At 47.8% G+C, this 20,290-nt stretch overlaps 1 protein-coding gene and 1 pseudogene across 1 annotated transcript; one reads left to right on the top strand and one right to left on the bottom strand.

The window, feature by feature from the left end:
• Positions 1–4,529: 4,529 nt before the first annotated feature.
• On the bottom strand, positions 4,530–5,845 carry LOC146179235 (uncharacterized; annotated as a pseudogene).
• Positions 5,846–14,655: 8,810 nt separating this feature from the next.
• Positions 14,656–19,070, top strand: LOC146179234 (uncharacterized). Its single transcript, XM_084580153.1, has 3 exons — positions 14,656–14,813; positions 17,828–18,047; positions 18,837–19,070. The coding sequence occupies exons 1-3, from the start codon at positions 14,677–14,679 to the stop codon at positions 19,068–19,070; spliced, it is 591 nt and encodes a 196-aa protein (XP_084436279.1). The 5' UTR covers positions 14,656–14,676.
• Positions 19,071–20,290: the final 1,220 nt, after the last annotated feature.

Raw genomic sequence — 20,290 nt, 5'->3', positions numbered from 1 at the left:
AGATTTACGGTTTGCTTTTCATATTGTCTGCACTCAGAAGGACTTTTTGTCTTGTTGAGCCACGTCTACAAAGAGCACGTGATATGCTGTATGCTATGCCGAATGGTGAAGCTTATGCTGATCAAATGGCGCGAAAGAAATGGTTGTGAGGATTCGGCGTTTATGACCCAAACAGTAGTGATGAGAGGTGCCCGAGCAACGTTGTGCGGCGCACTGGCAGACGTAGCAAGGCACCGCACAAGCGCCAATTTTTCCTGAACGCCGAGTTTCCACAAAGGCGGAAGAAAATTTTTTATTACACCCGAAGGTGACATGTGAAGTCTAGCAGTACAAAACAAACCCGTCAACATCATGGCACGGGGTTAGTACAATCATGTGAAAACAGGACACAATGCTGGATTACAACAAGAGGGCAACACCCTCCAAATTAAAATTGAATGTAAGCATGAATGTTAACAAATGACAAACAAAAGAGCAAATGATCACGTTGCACATACCCAAAAGTTACGAAAGACAATAGAGACCTAACCATACAGATTACACGGCTGCTAGTGTAGGTCCGAACTGGCCGCTATGTTACATCACAGAGCTTCAAACAGTTGAAAGCACTCTGTTTTTAGTTACAAGAAAATATCGTGTTGACCATTGACGGATAAATTCTTGTTTCCCCAAAACAAACAGTCGTTCCTCGAAATGCAGCTTATATAATTGTACACAATTTGCGCAACCTAGGAAACATTGCTCTGTTGCGCCTTCGACTTCTCGGACGCATTTTGGAAATGCCACAGTACATACATCACCGTATAGTAAACCAAGTATTCAAATTTGTTCCGCTGTTCCGCATGTGTAAGAGACGCCGAAAACCTTCCCAACAAGCTTCCACATAGTACACGCGACTACACATTCTTTTATAGGGTGATTATTGATCTCTACTTGAGCACAATTTATACATTTATTTGGCACCATGCCCCATCTATTGAGCCTGTCCCTGGTTGGCAAGATGTCCCACGAGTACTGCCACTAGACATCTCTAAGTCACCTAGACCTCGAGGCACTAGAGTACGCTTGTAATGACTTAAACAGTACAGTAATAATACCCTTCCTTGGTAAGATTCGTCATTTAGAAGATCACAAGTGCACTTTGTACAGAGAATTCTGCTGAAAGTGACTACGCATGGCTTTGGCACCATGCCCCATCTATTGAGCCTGTCCCTGGTTGGCAAGATGTCCCACGAGTACTGCCACTAGACATCTCTAAGTCACCTAGACCTCGAGGCACTAGAGTACGCTTGTAATGACTTAAACAGTACAGTAATAATACCCTTCCTTGGTAAGATTCGTCATCTAGAAGATCACAAGTGCACTTTGTACAGAGAATTCTGCTGAAAGTGACTACGCATGGCAGGCTCCAGCCTCCCTTTGCCTTGGGAAGATGTTTGCGTTACGTACTGTGATTTCCCAAGCCAGGACCAAGAAAAAATAAGTGTTCACTGTGCGTACCTTTGATGACGGTGATAAAGCCACTCGTGCTGTAAACCAGAGCTTGCTGCACGTTATGCTCTTAATTAAATAAGCTCTTTCCTCCAAAGGCAAGGATCCTGCAGACAGAGCTTCAGTCTGTCGTCATATCCCGCTCACAATATCTTTCCACATGTGCGGGGATACACCACTTGCCAAAAAATAGCGCCTAAAATAGCGCCTACCTGTCTAATTCCACCTGGTAAAGCGACGTTATTACTTCCTAAGTTTAGTGCTTCGCACTAATCGATATTCACTCTGGCAGCCAACAAAGTGCAGTAAACATAGTAAGTTGTAAAGACACCTACAAGGCTGTCAACATCTAGGAAGAGGGTAACATCATCCGCGTAAGCAGAGACCTTAACGCGGCTGGAACCTGGCATTGGGAGGCCCCTTATTGTTGTGTTGTTGTGCCAGCGCCTTAACGGTGGGTCAATTGTTAACACGAAAAGCACAGGATAAAAAGGGCATCCTTGTCGGACCCCTCTTGTGAGGTTAAAATTTGGTGTTAAGATTCCATTCAACAACAGTTCCCCAGTCATATTTGAATACAACAGCTCAAGAACTTGGATGAACTCTTTGGGAAAATTATAACAACGCAGAACTTCGAATAGGTATTGATGTTTAAGGCGGTCAAAAGCTTTCGCTTGATCTAAAGCAACCAGAAGATCTCGTGCTGCTGCGCTTTCGTGTATTGTATGATATCTCGGGTAAGGTTGAGAGAAGAAAATATGCTCCTCCAGGAATGGAGCAAGTCTGGAGAGGCCTAACTATTTTACTTAATAGTCATTCAAGACATTGGACCAGTAGGGCTGCAAGTATTTTATAAATTGCATTCAAAAGAGTTATTGGTCTCCATGATGCTGGTTTTGCCGCCAGGTTTAGGCAGGAGAGTTACACACCCTCTTGAAAAGGATCTAAGCATTCCTTTGCATTCCAGCACAGCATTCAGCAGAGCTACTAAAGCATCGTTAACTTCTGGCCAGCAGGCTCGGTAAGATTCGACGGGTAGGCCGTATCTTCCGGGAGCTGCTCCGCTGTTCATAGTCTTCAGGACAAAAAAACTGTTCTTGCTTATCAGTGGGGAAGGTTAAATTTGTTCCTTCTGCATCAGCCAACTGTGGAAGATTACAACAAAATTTAGTGACTTCATTCCTGAGTGTTTCTGCAGTTTGAGTGAATTCGGACATAATTATGCATCACTAGACCAGTTGTAGAACATCCTTTCGATATCACGACGCAGTCCGCTCTCGTTCCAATCTTCAACTAATACCTTTTCTACGAAAGATGAACTACTGCGCGCGGAACTTGATGTGCGTGCCAAACGCAACACTTCTGGATCCGAGACTGATCGATTAGTTGCCCATTCCTTTGCCGACGTCTGCGAGCTTCTGCACAAAAAGGCGGATATATCGGTCACGCTGGCGTTCAAGGTATTCTTCCATAAGTTGCGACTTGGAACCTCCCATTCGCACTATGCGAGTGCGTCGTAAACTTTCACAGTTTTGTTCCGTCTCTGCTTTCTTCCTCTTCCTGCTTGCTATTATACATGCGCATCTCAAGCTATGTTTCAATTCGTTCCATTTGTCGATGCCTCGCTTCTGCGAAGTGATTCTGCTACAGTTGCCTTCCCTACTGAAAAAAAAAAATGTATGAGGCAATAACCTCACATTTTCTCATGCAGTCTCATTCAATTCACGTAAGAAATCGCATACAAGTCGCATATAATTGCGTAAGATCTCATAGTTTCTTGTACATTAACATAAATTATGGAACATATTTTGTGATAATGATGTACACCGTGTGAGAGTCTATATGATTTGATGAGATTGTGTGAGGTTATTGCCTAACAGACCTTTTCGTTTTTCAGTAGGGTTGATTTCGGCTAATGCCATGGGATCACGTAAAGAAGCTACATCTAGCCTCCAGAGATCTCCGCGATCCCCGGGCCTCTGGCGGTCCGAGATGTGGCCAGCGTCAGGAGAGAATGATAGGACATTGCATCGGATAAGACGGGGAACTAGTTCAGGTGGAAGATACACGCGGTCTAGCCTGGTCTGTGTTCGCCTTTAGCGCCATGTGCCTCCAAAGGTGTTACCTTTCATATGCACCCAAGCATCGGTTAATCGATATTCGCGAACGAATCGTGCTAGTTCGGCCGCGTGTGCGACAGACCCATCCTGGCCAAGCCCTCGTATGTCGCGCCTTGCATCCAGAACGCAGTTGAAGTCACCGACTACCAAAAACGGATGGTTCTATAATATGAAAGGGGCAAGATCGGCGAAGAAACGTTTCAAGTTAGGCCGCGTCGCTGGAGCATAAATTTTCAGTGCACGAAATTTTTTTTCACCCCAGAAAAAATCGAAAGCAATCACGCGGCCTTCCGTGTCAAATAAACGAAAACTACCATGCAGTAACGATCTGCAAAACACAACTACACCCACTGCACGGCTCCGTGATGGGCTATAGAAAAAAATAAGGCTTTAACAAAGAACTCTTCTTGTGAGTTACGCAGGTTACATTCCCGCAGGAACCGAAGATCCACTTCGTTTTCTCTTGCGAAATGAACTATTTCCCTTTGCCTTGTGCATTAAGTGTCACTATGTGTAGATATGCCATTTCTATTGATATGAAGGGCATTGAAACGCTGGCTTACCGACTTGAACAAAAGTTGCTACGGTGGCCCAACGGCTGACAGGTGAAGTATGATGCGATGCACACACACACGCAGAAAAAGTTCAAAGAATATTAAAGGAAGAGCTGCAGACGGCAGACGGCAGACATGGCAAAGCGAGCAGTGTCCAAGATGCAACCGGTTGGCGGCACTTGCGAGCGGTTGCGGGAAGATGACTGCGTCGTTGATAGCGCGCGACGGGGCATTCCAGTTCTGTTGAAAGGAGAGGGGGAAAAGGAAGCAGGAAGAGAGAAAAAAAAAAGATAAATTGCACACAGCGGTGCAAGATGACTGGATCTAAGGTGATTCCGTATCCTAGGTGAAATTCATGGCGCTCTTATCCGATGTCTTTTTCGACTTCTTGAGCGGGGCAACATCTTTCCTTGCCGCCGCGTATACTGTCTGAGGAGGACTGTTGTCTTTTGGAGTCTTCCGCTTGCGGTCGACTTCGCCCTGTGCTTGCATTATTCCTGCTAGTGTTTTCTTCCAGTCTTGGGCCGAGGTATGGCTCTGTTACATTACTGGGACTATGCGAGTCATTGGGGAGGTCAAGATGGCTGCTGAAGGGGGCGTGGCCGCTGAATAAACCATGACTGCTGGTGGCGCCATTTTGAATGCTGCCCGAATTTCGCGCTGCTTCCAGGAGGTCTGACACTTGGCTTGTTGGGTTGACAAGGCGAGGGTCTTTGGGGATATTCTTTCTTTCAGCGTGTAGGCGTTTTTCTCCTTCCGGGTCTTGCTGAGAACTTGAGTCTGACAGCTCGGAAGTGTAGTTGTCAGCGGACGTAGTCTCAGTCGCGGTCGGCACGTTTCCTTCGACCAAGGAAACGTCTTCTGTGTTTCGAGTGGTGACCGGCGTGTCCTGTGTCTTCTCAATTTCATCTTGTCCTGCGTCTCGCTGAAGGGGTTCTTCGGGGTTCCGTAGTCCTTCACTTGCGGCGTGCGTGGGGGGCTGTTGGGAGAGCGGAGTGGTGGCAGATGCGTATGAGCGTGGCTGGGCACAGTCGACTGTAGCGTGACTTCCTTTACAGCGTCGGCATGGTTCCTTGCACTCGCTGGTTGCGTGGCTGTAAACCGCGCACCGCGCGCACCTCGCAGTCTTGCATGCGGCTTTGAAATGTCCTTCGACACCGCACCTTGAACAAACTCTCTTCATTCCTTTGTACTCAATCATGACGCGGTAGCCAGCCACAACGATGAAGTTGGGTGCCGGCTTCACCATTTTTATCTTGACAAGCTTGGTACCATTTGCAATGTCTGAGCGGTCCTTGAAAACGACGTCTGAGACGCCGTGACATTTTACGTAGGGTGCAAGAGTTGCGACAAGAGCTTCGTCGCTGATACATGGCAACAGGCGATACACGGTCACGTGGACCACCGGTGACCCCATTTGTTCTAGAGGAACAACCTTGTTTGCAAGCGTAATCGATCCGCTTGCTGCCATCTTAGCTGCCTGGGCCGCTTACCGGACGGCAGCCAAGAACCTTGGCTGCCGTCCGGTAAGGCTGCCGTAGAACCTTGGTGGTGCTGCAATTAGATCAGCCCACCGGCTCCGACGATTTCTTCGATTGCGTCGATGATAGCATCTACTGGGGTACTGAAAAAGAAGCACTGCGCCTTTGAGTGACGCTGTAGCGGCGACTAGCGATTCATCTCTGCGACGTCCCAGCAACCACGCTGCGCGCGGCGCTGGGGCCTTAGTTACCCCTTATCATTCGCAAATGCCGCTGACCACCGTTCGGGACGACGTACTATACTAACCCCAAATTAGTAAAAGGCGAAAGATTAGTACGTCTAAAGGCTTGCCTAAAAACGGTATTATATTTCTTGTTAGAAAATCTCATAAACATTCGAGTGAAACGTACGAAAATCAGGCCATAAAGATGTACCGCTCCTACCTGTAGAACTACGTACATCCTTCGTCGAGCCCCGGCGGTTTGCTTCCAACAACGACGACGTGTGGCTCTTAATCCCAATGTTCTATATCTTGCAAACGTAAAAGGATTTTGTCTTCTCTCTCTTCAAAAGAAGGACATCCACGGATGCTAGAGCGCTACAATATGCCTTAGGAGCCGACCCCCTGCGCTCTGCACTTTAGAAAAAACCTGTAGCTTACAGCAGCAGTGCAGTGAAATTCACATAAAACGCTTATCCTATCTACAGCAAACATATATAAGGCTACGGAATAATACTATTTCCTGACAGCTTCATGTTTCATATATTTCCAGTACTGAGCTATATGATTTGTTTTCTGGTCAGTGTTTTATGGGAAGTGTTTATCTTATTTGTAATGGTGCGGTGAGTTCGTGGTATGATACGACTGGCTCACCAAAGGGTTCCGGTTCCTGATTTTGCCCCACCGCTCGGCCGGCTAATTCTCGAGCGTATTGGGGGGCAGCCTCATTACCTGGATTCACCGCATGAGCTGGTGTCCTTATTAGTTCGATCTCTTTCAAGGGAGGAGATTATCTCATTTCACTGAGTATTTGTGAAGCGGGATTGAGACTCTGCCTCTAGCAAAGTTACTGATTGCGAGTAGGGAGTCGCTTACTATACTGTTGCAATAGTAAAAGCAATGGCCGCGGCGATGGCGGCCTCCTCCGCCACTAGGGGTCTAAATGTGGAAACCATCTCCGCCATAACGAGTCTCGCTGGGTTAATCTGTGGTGTGTGGCTCCACATAGCGAATATTTATTAGGGTCTTCCGCGTTTTCTGCGGCGTCGACATAGATGACGTACTGTAGCCGGCTCAGGGTCTTGTGCAGGCTCTTAGCTCGTGCTTTTCTTCGACCTTGATGTGCGTGGGGGTTCATGTTCGATTAAGAGGTTTGATGGTATTCTCTTTCGAATATCGCTTGGAATAGTTTGAGGGAAGTTTTGTGGAGGTTCGCCCTCAATATCTAGTCTCTCAAGTATTGTCCTACCGGCGGGCGTGCTAGACAGGCGGGGACCCTCCCCAACCCAAACTACATATCAAAATTCATAAATAAGGATATGAATCTCTTCTGCCACTTTTGCGGGGAGAAAGACAACTTCGAGCATATGATCTGGGCGTGCAAAGCCCAGAAGCCTCCCTTAGAACTCTTGCCTGATCCCTCTAAAGAAGCTTGGGATAAACTAATGTCCAGCGATTACCCGTCGAATGGGCCGGCGTCGCCAAAGGTCTCCACGGTCTGCGGCATGCTAACTGACTTCCCATATTCCTTCCATTTATTGTGAATAAAGCTTTATCAGCCTTAGTCAGTACCCAGCTAACATCGGTATTCCTAACGAACCGAAGCTGATTCTTAAGCAGCTGACGTAACTGAGACTGCGGGCTGCTGGTGGGGCTAGATATAGTTTACCGGTACAAGGAAGTTAAATCCGCGCCTCTGGAGATGTAGCACCAAACACTCAAATGGGATTAAATTCAGAGATCATTTACAAGTTTAAGTACTTTTTAGTTATTTTTGATTTAGGAACTGAGCTTACAGCTACAAGGTAACGAAATCAAAGTAAGGCATAAGCTACTTTTCTGTACGAATTTTCCAGAACGGATCGGCGTTTTATTCGAACTACAATGACTTGTTTTCTTCAGGAGAGGTGATCCAGCGATCATATTCTTTCCCTATGGTTACAACCAGGACGTTCTGCCAGTGATGAGTGCGACGTCAGCCAATCAGTTAATGCAAGTACAAGGTACTGCTGCCGGTAGTCATAGCAACGACCTCTTTTCTAATGGCTTGCGACAGGTGGTAAACATGAACGCTAGCATCCATGACAGCCAGCAAGCAAATTGTCTTCAGCGTTGGTGCTGTCTAGTACATGCAGGTCCCTTAGCTTCTCATACCCTTTCACCTCCTGCATGAATCACGTGTTGGACATACGGCCGACTCCAGAGATGTACAGTCTTTGGGCATGTGGCACAGCAACCTGATCGCCTCCTGGGTGATGAACCTTGCCGCTTTGTTGTCAGTTAGGTCCGGCATGACTTCGCGGGGTCATATTTGTAGATGTTTCCCGAGCATGTCCAGAGACAGAACTTCACGTCTCCAAAAATGTATAATTCTTCACGCCTCCAAAAATGTATAATTCTTCCTTGTACACAAAGGCAGAGTGCTCCTTGCGCGCTTCGGGAGGTAAGTCGTCTGCATGTGCGCGGGCGAAACCATGTTAAGGTGACCGTGTTAGGAACGCCAGTTAGGAACGCCATATATTTCGTGTTCAGTACTCTCTCTTGACGTATACTAGAAAACGTTTCTTTTATAAAGCGAAAACTTCTTGCATTTGGCCTTTACCTGTAATTATTACGACGAGCGATTTGTAAAGGTCAATTTTACTCGGCATAAGCTAAACGTACACGTTTAATTGTGTTGCTACTATACTGAACACAACGCTCCGGCGGTCTGTATTTCGCTAGCAGCAAAACGGGGGTCGTGGTGGTAAAAACATTTATTAGCTATACAAGGGCCAGGAGGTATGTTTGGATCAGACCATAAGGGACCGTTCCTAGGTGGAGCACTAGGTGGAGGTCCCTAGTTTGGGACCCCAGTGGTGGTTGCCACCGCCCGGGCGCGCCCGACTAAGGCTTGATGGGCCTGTAACTCGCGGCAGCCGAGCAGGATCGCCTCCCAGTCCTCCCGGGTAGGTTGGAGATGGGGGGAATAGCTGCGTTGGAGGGGGAGGCTCACAGCATGTGATAGATGTCAGACGACACCGCTCCACAGTGTGGGCAGCTGCCACTAAAACGCAGAGGCGTCTGTGTGCTGTGCGATGTCAGTACACGTTAAAGATTCCCCGGTGGGTGGTCTCTGTCTTCTCTGTCTTCTTTCAATCCCACCTTCCTTCTCTTATAGCGCAGTTCAGGCGTGTACGGAGTTGTGTGGCAGATACGGCGTCTTCACTTTTCTATGAAACAGTGTACTACATTTATTTACTTTGTAATTTCGACCACCTGGGGATCTTTAACGTGTGCTGTGCGATGTCAGCGCACGTTAACATCCCCAGGTGGTCGAAATTACTCCGTAGCCCTCCACTACGGGCCCTCTTTCTCTCTTTCCCCTTTCACTCCCACCTTCCTCCCCTCCCTTACGGTGCGGTTGAGGTGTCCACAGAAAACAAGTGAGACAGTTACCGTGCCTTTCCCTTCCTATAAATCAATCAAATGAATCAATCAGAAGTAAAGCTGAATCCTTAATGGGGCTCTCTAAGTTGTCCTGCGTATGGAGCGTCGCTTGCTAGGGGTAAATTACCTGACCTTTTACAAGTACGACAAAAACTGCATTGAGTAGATCAACAAAACGTTCAACTAGGCTTTCGCCTTCATATTCTTAGCAAGTTTGAAATATCCCTCGTAATTCTTTTTTCAGTGGTGGCATCTCTTTACTGACATTTCAGCTGAGCTGGCAACTCGCTGCGCTACTCGCAACTCATTGCCGTGCCTAATGGTCGAGACGCTCAGCCACTTCTCAGGAGTAAGCGGGTTTGAACCCGACTGTGGCGGCCACGTTTCGATGGTGGAAAAACGCAAAGACGCAAAGGCGTCCGAGTGCTGTACGATGCCAGTGCTCGTTAAAGATCTCCAGGTGGCGGAAATTACTCCGTAGCCCCCCACAATGGCACCTTGTCTTCACTTTTCCTATATGTCTCACACCTTCTTCCCTTGGATTAAGGCGCGGTACAGGTGTCCACCCAGAATTTCGACATATACAGCGCCTTTCCTCTACTCTAGACCAGCTTATAATTTTTCCTAATGAACATACACTCCTGGGCAGTTTCTACAAATATCTCAATAGTATGTTCGTAATCATCGCAGCGTGAAAGAAATCAATAATATAAACATTGAAACCAGCACTGAGGTTTTATATCATTATAGTTATCTACCCACATTCTTGAAACAGCAATGAACAGTAGTTTTTTAAGCGTCAGATTTTATTAATTCTCTAGCTTCTTGTGGAAAACATAAATGGTCATATCATGATATGCCTAGTGGTTTGTTATGTTTCCTTGCAGCACCGTGTACATTTACAAGGCGTATACAACTTAAAGGTTCCATTAGACCTGGAAGAAAAATACCGACAGCATGATTAAGATGGCTTCTTCAGAACTTTCCGCCTTCATAAAAAAAGAAGCGCACTTCTTTTGGTTTTGGCTGGGAGTTCGCGGTGGCGCCAACACACCGACACCAACGGCGGCTAACCGAAGTGCTCCTGCGATGTGCCTCTCCATTCGACATCGAAACGGACCATGCTCTGCTCGGATACCCACGGTGGCGCAAATCACCGAACAGCGGGGGCGTGCCACTCTGCTGCTCCTGTGGGGGCGTGTCCACAGCCTGAACCCCGAAGGGCCCAAGTGCTTGCTGTGCCGCGACGGCTCCCTGGCGGCAGAGAACCGACGCGGAAAGGGGCACTGACCGCTGCCTGACGGCAAAGCACTGATGGCTAGTAGGCAAAGCACGGTGGCGTTGCTGACGGTCGAAGCACCCCCTGTTTGGCTCGGTATCCCCACGGTGGCGCCACTCACCGACATCCGCTGCATACAGCTACGATGGCCTGTGGAGTGGGCCCCCCCGGGGCTCAGGTTGGAGACGCGCAGGCGCACTGGCCAACGTTTGCTAGCCAACGAAGCTCTGGCGCCGCTTCGGAGTCCGCGGTGTCGCCACACACCGACACCCAAGGGCCTGCTAAGGTGCTCCTGCGGGGTCCTGTTTCGACGGATACATGGAAAGCACTTGGCTCGGAAACCCACAGTGTCGCCACTCACCGACACGCCACGTAATGGGCGTGCTCCTGTGGGAGGATGCTACTGCAAGTAGTGGCCCAAGCAGCTTTGGCCAACCTGGGCTGCCACAGTCACCTGCTCGTGTTTGTATACCTGCATCCTTCTATACTTACTAGAGTAATCGCCACCGATAAGCTACGTGATGACGATGGTGGAAGAGGTATGCAGTCGCTAATAAACAAATAGCGATTTTTGTAGTGAGGAAAATGCACGGGCGCTTCTGTTACTGGCTGTGCCAACTGGTGGTGTAAAGTCGGGCTAACGCTGGTTGGAATGCATTGAAACATACGCTTTGACAGCTGTATTCTTATTTGACAGCTTGTCTTTGATGTCATCGCTTTGGTAAAAATAACGGAGTATATCTTTGAGCGTAGTGTGGTAGCATGAAACAGCATTTTGGAGGCATTGTACTTTAAGTACACGCGATACGCACGCGTGGGAGTCGCGGATATAGGGTGCACAAGGAGCAAGCATGGTTCATTCAATACCAAGCAAGGAACAAGACCTGAAACTGGTTTGATTTGCTTTGTAGAGTTTGGCTTCCCAAAGCGACGCGGACTAGGAGAGACGCCGTTGTGGAGAGATCCAGAATGTTTGACAACTTGGGGTTCTTTAACGCGCACTGACAACAAATAGTACACGGGCGCCTTGCTTTTTGCCTCTATCGAAATGCGGCCGCCACGGCCGGGATTCGATCCCGCATCCTTGGTATCAGCAGACCCGTGCCGTAACCACCGAGCCACCACGGCGGGGCAAGATCTGAAATATTATTTTGCATTTTCAAAGAGTACCATTAGTAGCTGATGTTCGTCAACGGTTGAGTTTTTCCGGCTTTCCGAAATTGAAACTGGTACCGAACATATTTTTGCCAAAGTAGTCACCGCGTCTCTAGATTCTCATAAACATTCATATCATGAGTCATTTTTTTTTGCAATATTTATTACCTCGGGGAATAAGAGGAATGTTATGAAGGGTGAAGGGTATCGTCAAATAAATAATAAAAAAAAGCTTGGCTGATGTAATGAAGTCTAGAAGTGAACGATGATGCAGTCCCTGCTTCCAAGCGGCATATGACGACGGATTATGGGGGAGCAGCCAGCTGCCACCAGGTGCAGGATCAGCGTCGGCTTCAGCGCTGGAAATTCCCGCAGCAGGTGGTGGATATCGGATCTGTACCTCGGGAACTGCAGACGGGCCACCAAATCTCGAAATTGAGGCCACTTTCGAGTCGCTGGAGGTGTTAGGGCCACCCCAACGCGAATCCTCCGAAGCGCCACCTCCTCTGCACGGGTTAGACCTCGGGGGAGGCGTAACCTGCACAGAGGTACGAGAGGACTTGTACAGCGTCGGAGGTGCTCCTCTCCTGTTAAAAGGAGGGTAGCATTATCCAATTTTAGGCGGTTTGGCGATTACGAGATTGAGATGGAAAGGCGAGTCGCAGACTCCGCATGGCTTTGAGAACTTAGAAGGTCACGTGGAATCCATTGAATTCGGATTGGCTGCGGTATGCGTGCCCGCAATACTGTGTATATTTTGGAAGATTTGTGTGCTCGCTTCCCGCTCAACTCTCATCAATTGCAACCAGCAGTCATCAGTCATCACATATCGATTCTTACGGTTCACACACACACACAAAAAAAAGCGTCATCAGCGTCTGAATATTCGCGATAAATGGTTTATAAAATGGAGATAAATTCGGCGTGCCGGCGCCCCCCCCCCCCCCCCCCCCCCCCCCAGTGCGAATGCGTAGAGGTCGCATGAGCCACCTGAAATACTGGCAGTGGATTGGACAGCAGCAATCTTAGCCGCTGTCTTTAAGTGGCATATGCATTACGTTCAGAGCATATCATTCCGCTGAAAGAGTATGTAGTCCCGCAACTAATGCAAATTTTGATCAAAGCACTGGGCACAATATTTACACTGCAGAAGTGAGGAGAACCGAAAACAAGAGAAAATCATTCTCCTTCAAAACTGACCCCCTTTTTTTATTTTACGGCAGGAGAAAGTCATATTCGCCTTTAAAAATACTGAACATTCCTTTAAGGCTGCGTTCAATATTCAATACAATCTGTGATAGGAGGGTGTGGCATTGCGGGTGCTTCTGGCGTCGTCACAACTGTCACTATAATTATGTAGTGCTTCGAAAGCAGCTTGCTTGTGACAAAACTCTTGGCTCTCTCCATATTACCGCGCTAGAAAGCATTTTGCCTGTCGATATCGCCTCCAAATGGGCACCGCTGATCTGAATATAATAATTTGTCAAACTAAATATTGGTTTCACTAATGTGTGTAGCCCTGCTAAAGAACAAGTAAACGTATACGAAGCCATCGTCCTGAGATATAATGTAGACTGTTCTTTTAAATGGCCTCTTGAATAGCTTGATATCTTGCGAACGAAAATGAAAATATCCGACGACACCCAGCTTGCACACGCACTGTTCATTGAACAAGCGCTGTGCCATAAGGAGACAAGCTCATGAACAAGTGCTGCTTTATACATAGTCAAGACAAGTTATGAAATGAAAAGTAAGCCAAGCTAGAGGAACAGGAGCTGGAGTCTGGGCCTTACTGCGTGTGTTTTTCTGGGGATCGATTGGAAACAATACTTCATCCCCAGAGCATCTTTTGGCAAAGGACGACTAAAATGGTGATGGCGCCTCCACGAAGTCATCCCGAGGTATGATTGGTTCGCGTGGGTACTTGTCGGAGCTATTGTTCGAATGCATTTGTCTCTGATAAGGAGTAATACGTTAATTTGTTATTCATTTATGAATTACCCTGCTGCTGAGGGCACACGATACTGAACAGATCGGCCAGCGCCTCTTTCACCAACTCGCGACCAGAACTGTTGTTATTCAATGGGCCTCAGGCCACTCGGACGAATCGGGGGGTAATGCGGCGGCACACGCCGCGGCTGCCTTGCCAGGTGAGATGCCACATTTACTTCCCCAACCCACTTGCTTCATCCTTACTCGACCTTGGGCGGGCAACTCACCCAATCTCTTGCCCTTATGCACTATACTCGGACCAGTCTTCGTAGCCTCAGTCAGCATCGCATGCAGGCGGCCACACCAGACCCACCTTTTACGAGAAGAACCCACCTCACCCGAAGTCAAGAAGTATTTTTGAATAAGCTCATCGCCCATGCGGCTTACACGCCACGTATTATGACCCGCTGGCGTCAATATACAGAGAAAATGGTTACGTGCCCCCACTGTACGACTCTAACCTGCGGCGGCATATCTCATTTACTGTGGGATTGCCCTGCTTTTTCTACTGGGCGCTCCGAGATCAAACTCTGCCGCCTTCTAGAAACTGAAGCTAACACGCAGATGATATTTGCCAAGTATGGCTCCCTTAGTGGCCTGGTCAGAGCAACATAATTTGAGTGACGGCCTGTGCAAACAATGAAGATTCTCTCTACTCCCCTTTACCCCCATCCATGGCCATGAGCCTTCCCATTCAATAAAGGACTTTCAATCAACCAACCAATCCCGAAGTTCTAATGGTAGATACAATACAGTCCCAGAGAACTGAAGTTGTCCAGCTTTTATTTATTTTTAAATTGCTATGCATCTGAGAGCACTTTGTAGTAAACGCACCGATCAGCGCCTCCCTTTACACGAAGCTCATCATTTGCTTTCTCGTATTTGCAGTGGCGTGTTTTGTACTATACCTCCGGCAGTGCTGGAAACAGGCGCAAACTGTCGCTGTGCGTCGCCATGATGGGCATACCTCGCCTGCTGCTGCTGGATGAACCGTACGCTGGCATCGGTACCACGGCGCGAAAGCGCATCGTCAGCTACGTCAGCGCGCTGCAGAGGACCACCAAGTTCTCCATCCTGCTCAGCTCGCACAGGTGAGGCCGCTGCCTGCGGGCAAAATGTGGGCCCAGAGAATGCACACTGACTGAGTGCTATTAGGCGTAGTCTGGTATGCCTGCCGTGCAGGACACCTTAACTGAGGGGGCACGTGGGCGGCAGTACAACTTTCGCATTTTGGAGAAGTACATCATAGCCAAATGCTCCCAACGGCTCTGGCTGGGATTAATAGTGCAGTAGACCTGCACGCAACGTACTGCACACACATTTAGCGCAAAATATACTGCGTTAGAAAGGCTGCTTGAATCATGATCCTTGCTTGCCTGACACTCGAAGTCGCCCTTAATATATCGCACCATTCTGGCGATGTCTCGGGTGAAGTCAGAGTGTCGGTGAGGCGAGTGAGTCTTTAAACCAGAGAGATAAGATGTCGTGCTCCATAAAAACCAAAGTGCGAAATCTCACCCTACGTTCAACAGGCCGGAATTGGCAGGTCAAGCTCTGCAGCGTCGCAGGGGTTTATTCACGTTGGGCCCCCGAGTAACTTCCACCGACAACATGCGGAGCAGTACTTGAGAGTTGCATATATGCGAGGGCCGATTTTCAGTCAAGGAAGGATTTAAATATTGCAATCCATGCGTTAAAATTGCAAAAACGTAACGTTGTGGTGTTGGAATCGCATTTCGATGACTTAAAGGTCCACGGAAACGGCCCCCAAGAAACCACTGATAAACGTATTCAGTGTGTAGAACACATCCTTTTGAGCATTAACGCAAAGTGTAACTCCTTGGAACAAAGCCAGCGATTTATTATTAATTTTTAAAAACAGCGTTTTTTGAAATTCGCGGGCAGAGGAAATGTCGCTTGGCGGTGTCGCATGGCACTATTTCCTAATCCCGTGACGTCACGGGTCGGTTGACTGGCAAGGCTTGCTAAAAGCTGCCATTCGCTGCGGTCACTGCAACCATGACGTCACGAACACACTTCCGGTAGCTGTGAAAGTCGTCTGCTCGTGCGCTGCTCGAACTCTGTGCGGGCTGTTACAGCTCGCCGCCCTTATCGGTTAGGTGGCCATTGCCCATTAAGTGCAACAACCGAAGCGACGCAGGGATCGGCAGAACGAAGCTGCATTTACAAATATCTTATTTATATAACGTGGTTTCAGGAGTATCGAAGTGTCGTCTGACGAGGCGTCAACAGCACGGTCAAGCACCGCACGATCGCAGCACCTCCTTGACCGCCGTAAACATCGCCGCTGTGGCCCCTCCTCCCGCATACCGTTCGCGAACCACACGGCGGATCGTTAGCACCGATGTCCAAAATAAAGCGTGCTAAAATTTGTTGGCGTCTGGAATACTGAGCCGAATATCAAGTATGAAGCCCACGTGAGGATCGCTGACCAGCAGCAAATTGCTGGTAAGAGCGATAGCCGTGATACAAGCTAGTTTCTGCTCAAGCCAGCTGCCGCTGGTGCATTTCGGCTGATCCGATCTGCTCGTACTAGCTCTGCGATTAATGCGTCGGCAGAGTTAATCCTATAATTATTATACTATGGCAGGATAGGAATCACTATAAGGCAGTTTCATAAGTAGACGATTTACGACAGCGTTGATCATGTTCCAAAGCGTCGACCGCCGCGGCTTCGAAGCGAAACAATAGGCCTAGCGACGACTAGGGACGGTCACGCACGGCGCCGGCGTTCGCCGCGCTCGCACGTTCCACCCCCGCGGTAATTGTGTAACGTACCTCAGCCTGCTCGCGGCATCCCGTGCTGCAAGCGTTGCAAACTCGTGTACTTTCATAGCTAAGGCCGCGTATTTTTTTTCGTTCTGCTCAGCAACAAGCCGTTCAAACGATACTGTAGGCACGACAAGGCTTCATACGCAGTCGCTGCGCTGTCGGCCGTAATCGAAGACGTCGGGCGGCACCATAATCTATACATCGATCTTTAAACGTGATACAGTGGGCAAATGAATAACTTTGTGAAGCAGACCCGCTCGTACGTTTCGCGCACTCGGGCGCCGACGAGTAGCTCCCGTCAACAGACGCCGTCATAACCTAGGTTAACGACGCAAACCGAGGTCGTCAAGCTCGGTTTGCGGTAACCGCGGTTAGTGGTGCAACCATGGTTTGGTCCGCCGTGTAACATAGGATAACTACGGGTTCGCGGTTACACTAACCGTCGCTGCACGAACTGGCGAACTCCTCAGGCGTGTGCGAGCGAAGACGGGTTGGCGCGTGTACGCCAGCGAGTGAGCGCGCAGCAACCGGAAGTTCGTCGAAGTGACGTATGTCTGGGCGGAGCTTTGAACTTGCTTGTATTCTTTGTTTTTTTTATGGCTCCCTTCGGCGTACGAGTTGAGGGGGAAAATTGGAAGGGTCATTTTTAATCACCGATATCTCTGGTGTTGCAGAAGCTAGATCGAAAATTTTTGCGGGAGAATGATGGGTGGTTCAATAACTATCAGTGTTATGGCGTTGTTTACCCTTCTTGGTGACCCCTTTCTGGGGACCTTTAACTCTCCTTTTTTTCTTAGAATATGGATTACTAGCACTTGCATGATTTTTCAGAAAGTAAGACACCAGCTCACAGAACTTTCTTCCATAATGACCGAACCGCAAATGGAACAATGAAAATAGTACACGCCGCATTGTATATGCACTAAACGAACAAGAAGCGTCGAATTTAACCAATAAAAGTAAAGCCTACCTGCCAAAAAGAACTGTCCCTTAACATTCATAGTTCTATTTCCAAACGCGCAAATTAATTGAAGGCTTTTTAACAGGCCTGTCATGGAGAAAATTGTGAAAATTAAAAAAAAAAGCTAAAACAAATTTGGGCATGGCTTTGCATGTTACATATTTTTTCAACAATATTACTTTTGAAGAATATTACCTTGATTTTATAGGCTCTGCCAATCGAATATGGTTGTTTTTTAAGTAGCAGAAATTGTAAATCTTACCGCCGGTGCTTCACTGCAGCAACTGCAGCTTAAGAGTATAACGTCTTATATCTGCCTCCATCCCGTCTAACCATAAGACCATATCGCAGCATGGCCGACATAGAGTTCCTGTGCAACCGCACAGCCATCCTGGGTGCGGGCCGCCTCCAGTGCCTTGGCTCATTGGCGCACCTCAAGAAGTTCGGCAAAGGCTACACTATCACCGTCAAAACATACCCTGACCGCAAAGAGGACCTAACATACCACAAAGAAGTGGCTGCAGACGTTGCCAAGAACTTCAGAGAAGCCGAGCTTGTGCACAGTTATGAGGTACTTGACCTCTTACTCTCGCGTTCTGTCGTCAATCTTTGTCCTCAATTAGAATAAAGACGTGCGAGCGGTACGAGCAACGGGGAATATTTAATGAGGACTGCGATGAACGCGCAAACTCCAGCATGACAAGTCAAAACTTCTTACGTCATAGTTTGCGATTGCTGGCCGTGTATTATTTGAAATACGGCACGGACAATCTGACAGTAGCCTCTTGAAACCCTGACAGCTTCATAGGCCACAAGGTGCTTAAGTATGCTTCTTGAAGGCACCACCTGTGGCACTCAGTTACGTCAAAGCATGCACCAACTGACTCATCCTCTTTTCAGTGTAACTGGAAGCGGCCACGTTCAACCCCCTTTTTATTTTTCTCCACTTGCAATGTCTTGCGGGTTGCCTGCTCTTAGTTTCAATTGCAATCAAATGCAACTTTGTAGATAAGTGCTGCAAGTATCTTATAACAGTATGGAAAGAGGTAGGGGTGGGTACCTTGGCCTGCAATCTGGCATCCCTGTTCATACAGCTTAATATTTCAGCAAGACATGAACGCCAGTCCCATCGCGAATATCTAATTTGAAGAAATTAAAAAAAAAAGTACTGATGTGTAAACTGCCAATTAAACGTTCACCCCTAATTGCTCTTAAGATAGAATATATCTTCCAACCTTGTATTGGAAGCAACAGTGTAATCTGAGACTGATAATTTTCAACACGATCTTTTGGTGGAAGTAGAGGATGCGGTCGCCCATTTGCGTTTTGTTCTGAAAAGACGATGCTATCCTTTTTGCAGGGTCAGCTGGAGTTCCGGATGTCGCGGGTTCGCATGCTGTGGAGCGAGATGTTCACGCGCATGGCGAAGATCAAGAAGAAGTTCAAGCTGCGGGACTTCTTCATCACGGACACGTCTTTGGAGCACATCTTCCTTAGTGTAACCCGGAAGGAGGCCAGCAAGGCGGCGGCCGCGGCTGCGGCTCAAGCTCCCGCAGCGCCCCCGGTTGCTTTGCCCATAACGCTGGGAATATAACAGCTCTGGTCAACTGAGTCTTTGTTTCGTGTCTCACTGTTTATCACCTCTGACACACCCACTTCCCCAAATCGCGACGCGTCCAGAGTATGTCGCATTGCCACTAAATGATCTGAGTATTCGGTTTACATGATTAAAGGGGTGCCATATTCAGAACTAGGTTTCAATAATTTTGACCAGCTCTCAGTGATCTGCTTGGATAAACGTAGTAAAAATGTTGCCGCGCCAAAGAAACTACGCGTGTCGTTACGTACCACCGTGTGAATAGCTAAGGGGAAGCAATGATAAAATTACGTATATTCCAGACGTGCATTACCTACAAGCATACTGAATGAAAGCAAAAAGCACGAATTTTTGGAGCCTAATCCAGCGGCCATGTGAATAATGAGCATAGATATTCGGGTTTTAAAAAACCACGTGAGCATTCTAAACCAGTACTGGTACATACGGCTGGTACATCAACCGGTAGGTGGAGGCCGCTCTTTTGGACGCGAAAGGGCTGCAATGCTTGATAGAGAAATGTATCAGTGATCGGTATTTTACATCTAGGATTGCTCGGGGGAGTCCACTAAATTTTAAAGCTACAGGTGTACGTTATCCGTGTAGATGTACGCTTTTTCTGCTCCTGCTGCATCTAGATAATACCGCGCCAAGCTGTGTGGTCGGGCAGCGACTCCACGCATTGCGTCCTTTCAACGTACCAAGGCAACGTGCAGCGACCTCACTTAAACGTTGTCCGACTGGTTCCAGCTTAACGGTAGCACCCTTTAGCAAAGAAGACATATTTAACACCAGAAACGGGTCTCCATCAAGTAAAGTACAACTTCATTGCGGAAACAAATGGGGGAAGTTAGGGAAGGTGGTCTGCATGTGCCTGAAGCTCGCATTACGCAATGATAACCATCAGTATTTGCATACTCCCATTTCCATTGTTTATGCACTACTTCCTTTCATCTTTTTTTTCCCGTTCTATATTCCGTTTCTAATTTGCGGGCTCAGCCGCTCGTTCTCAACATTTAGATCCTTACATCAGCTTGACTGGTAACCGTCTTTGCACATAGCCACTCCTTTTGCAAACAACATTATGGGCTGACGTTGAATCCATGGATCATTACAACCTCTCCTGCCAGTTGTTCGCACTGTAGAGAATGAGGTATTTGAAAACCTATCTTCTTCTAAGAATATGATTGCCCTTTATTCACCTTCATTACAAACATCAA

The sequence above is a fragment of the Amblyomma maculatum genome, chromosome 9, assembly GCF_055883805.1.
Source record: "Amblyomma maculatum isolate TAMU_Amacu chromosome 9, ASM5588380v1, whole genome shotgun sequence".
NCBI classification, from domain to species: domain Eukaryota; kingdom Metazoa; phylum Arthropoda; class Arachnida; order Ixodida; family Ixodidae; genus Amblyomma; species Amblyomma maculatum.
This window is presented reverse-complemented; position numbering and strand designations above follow the sequence as displayed.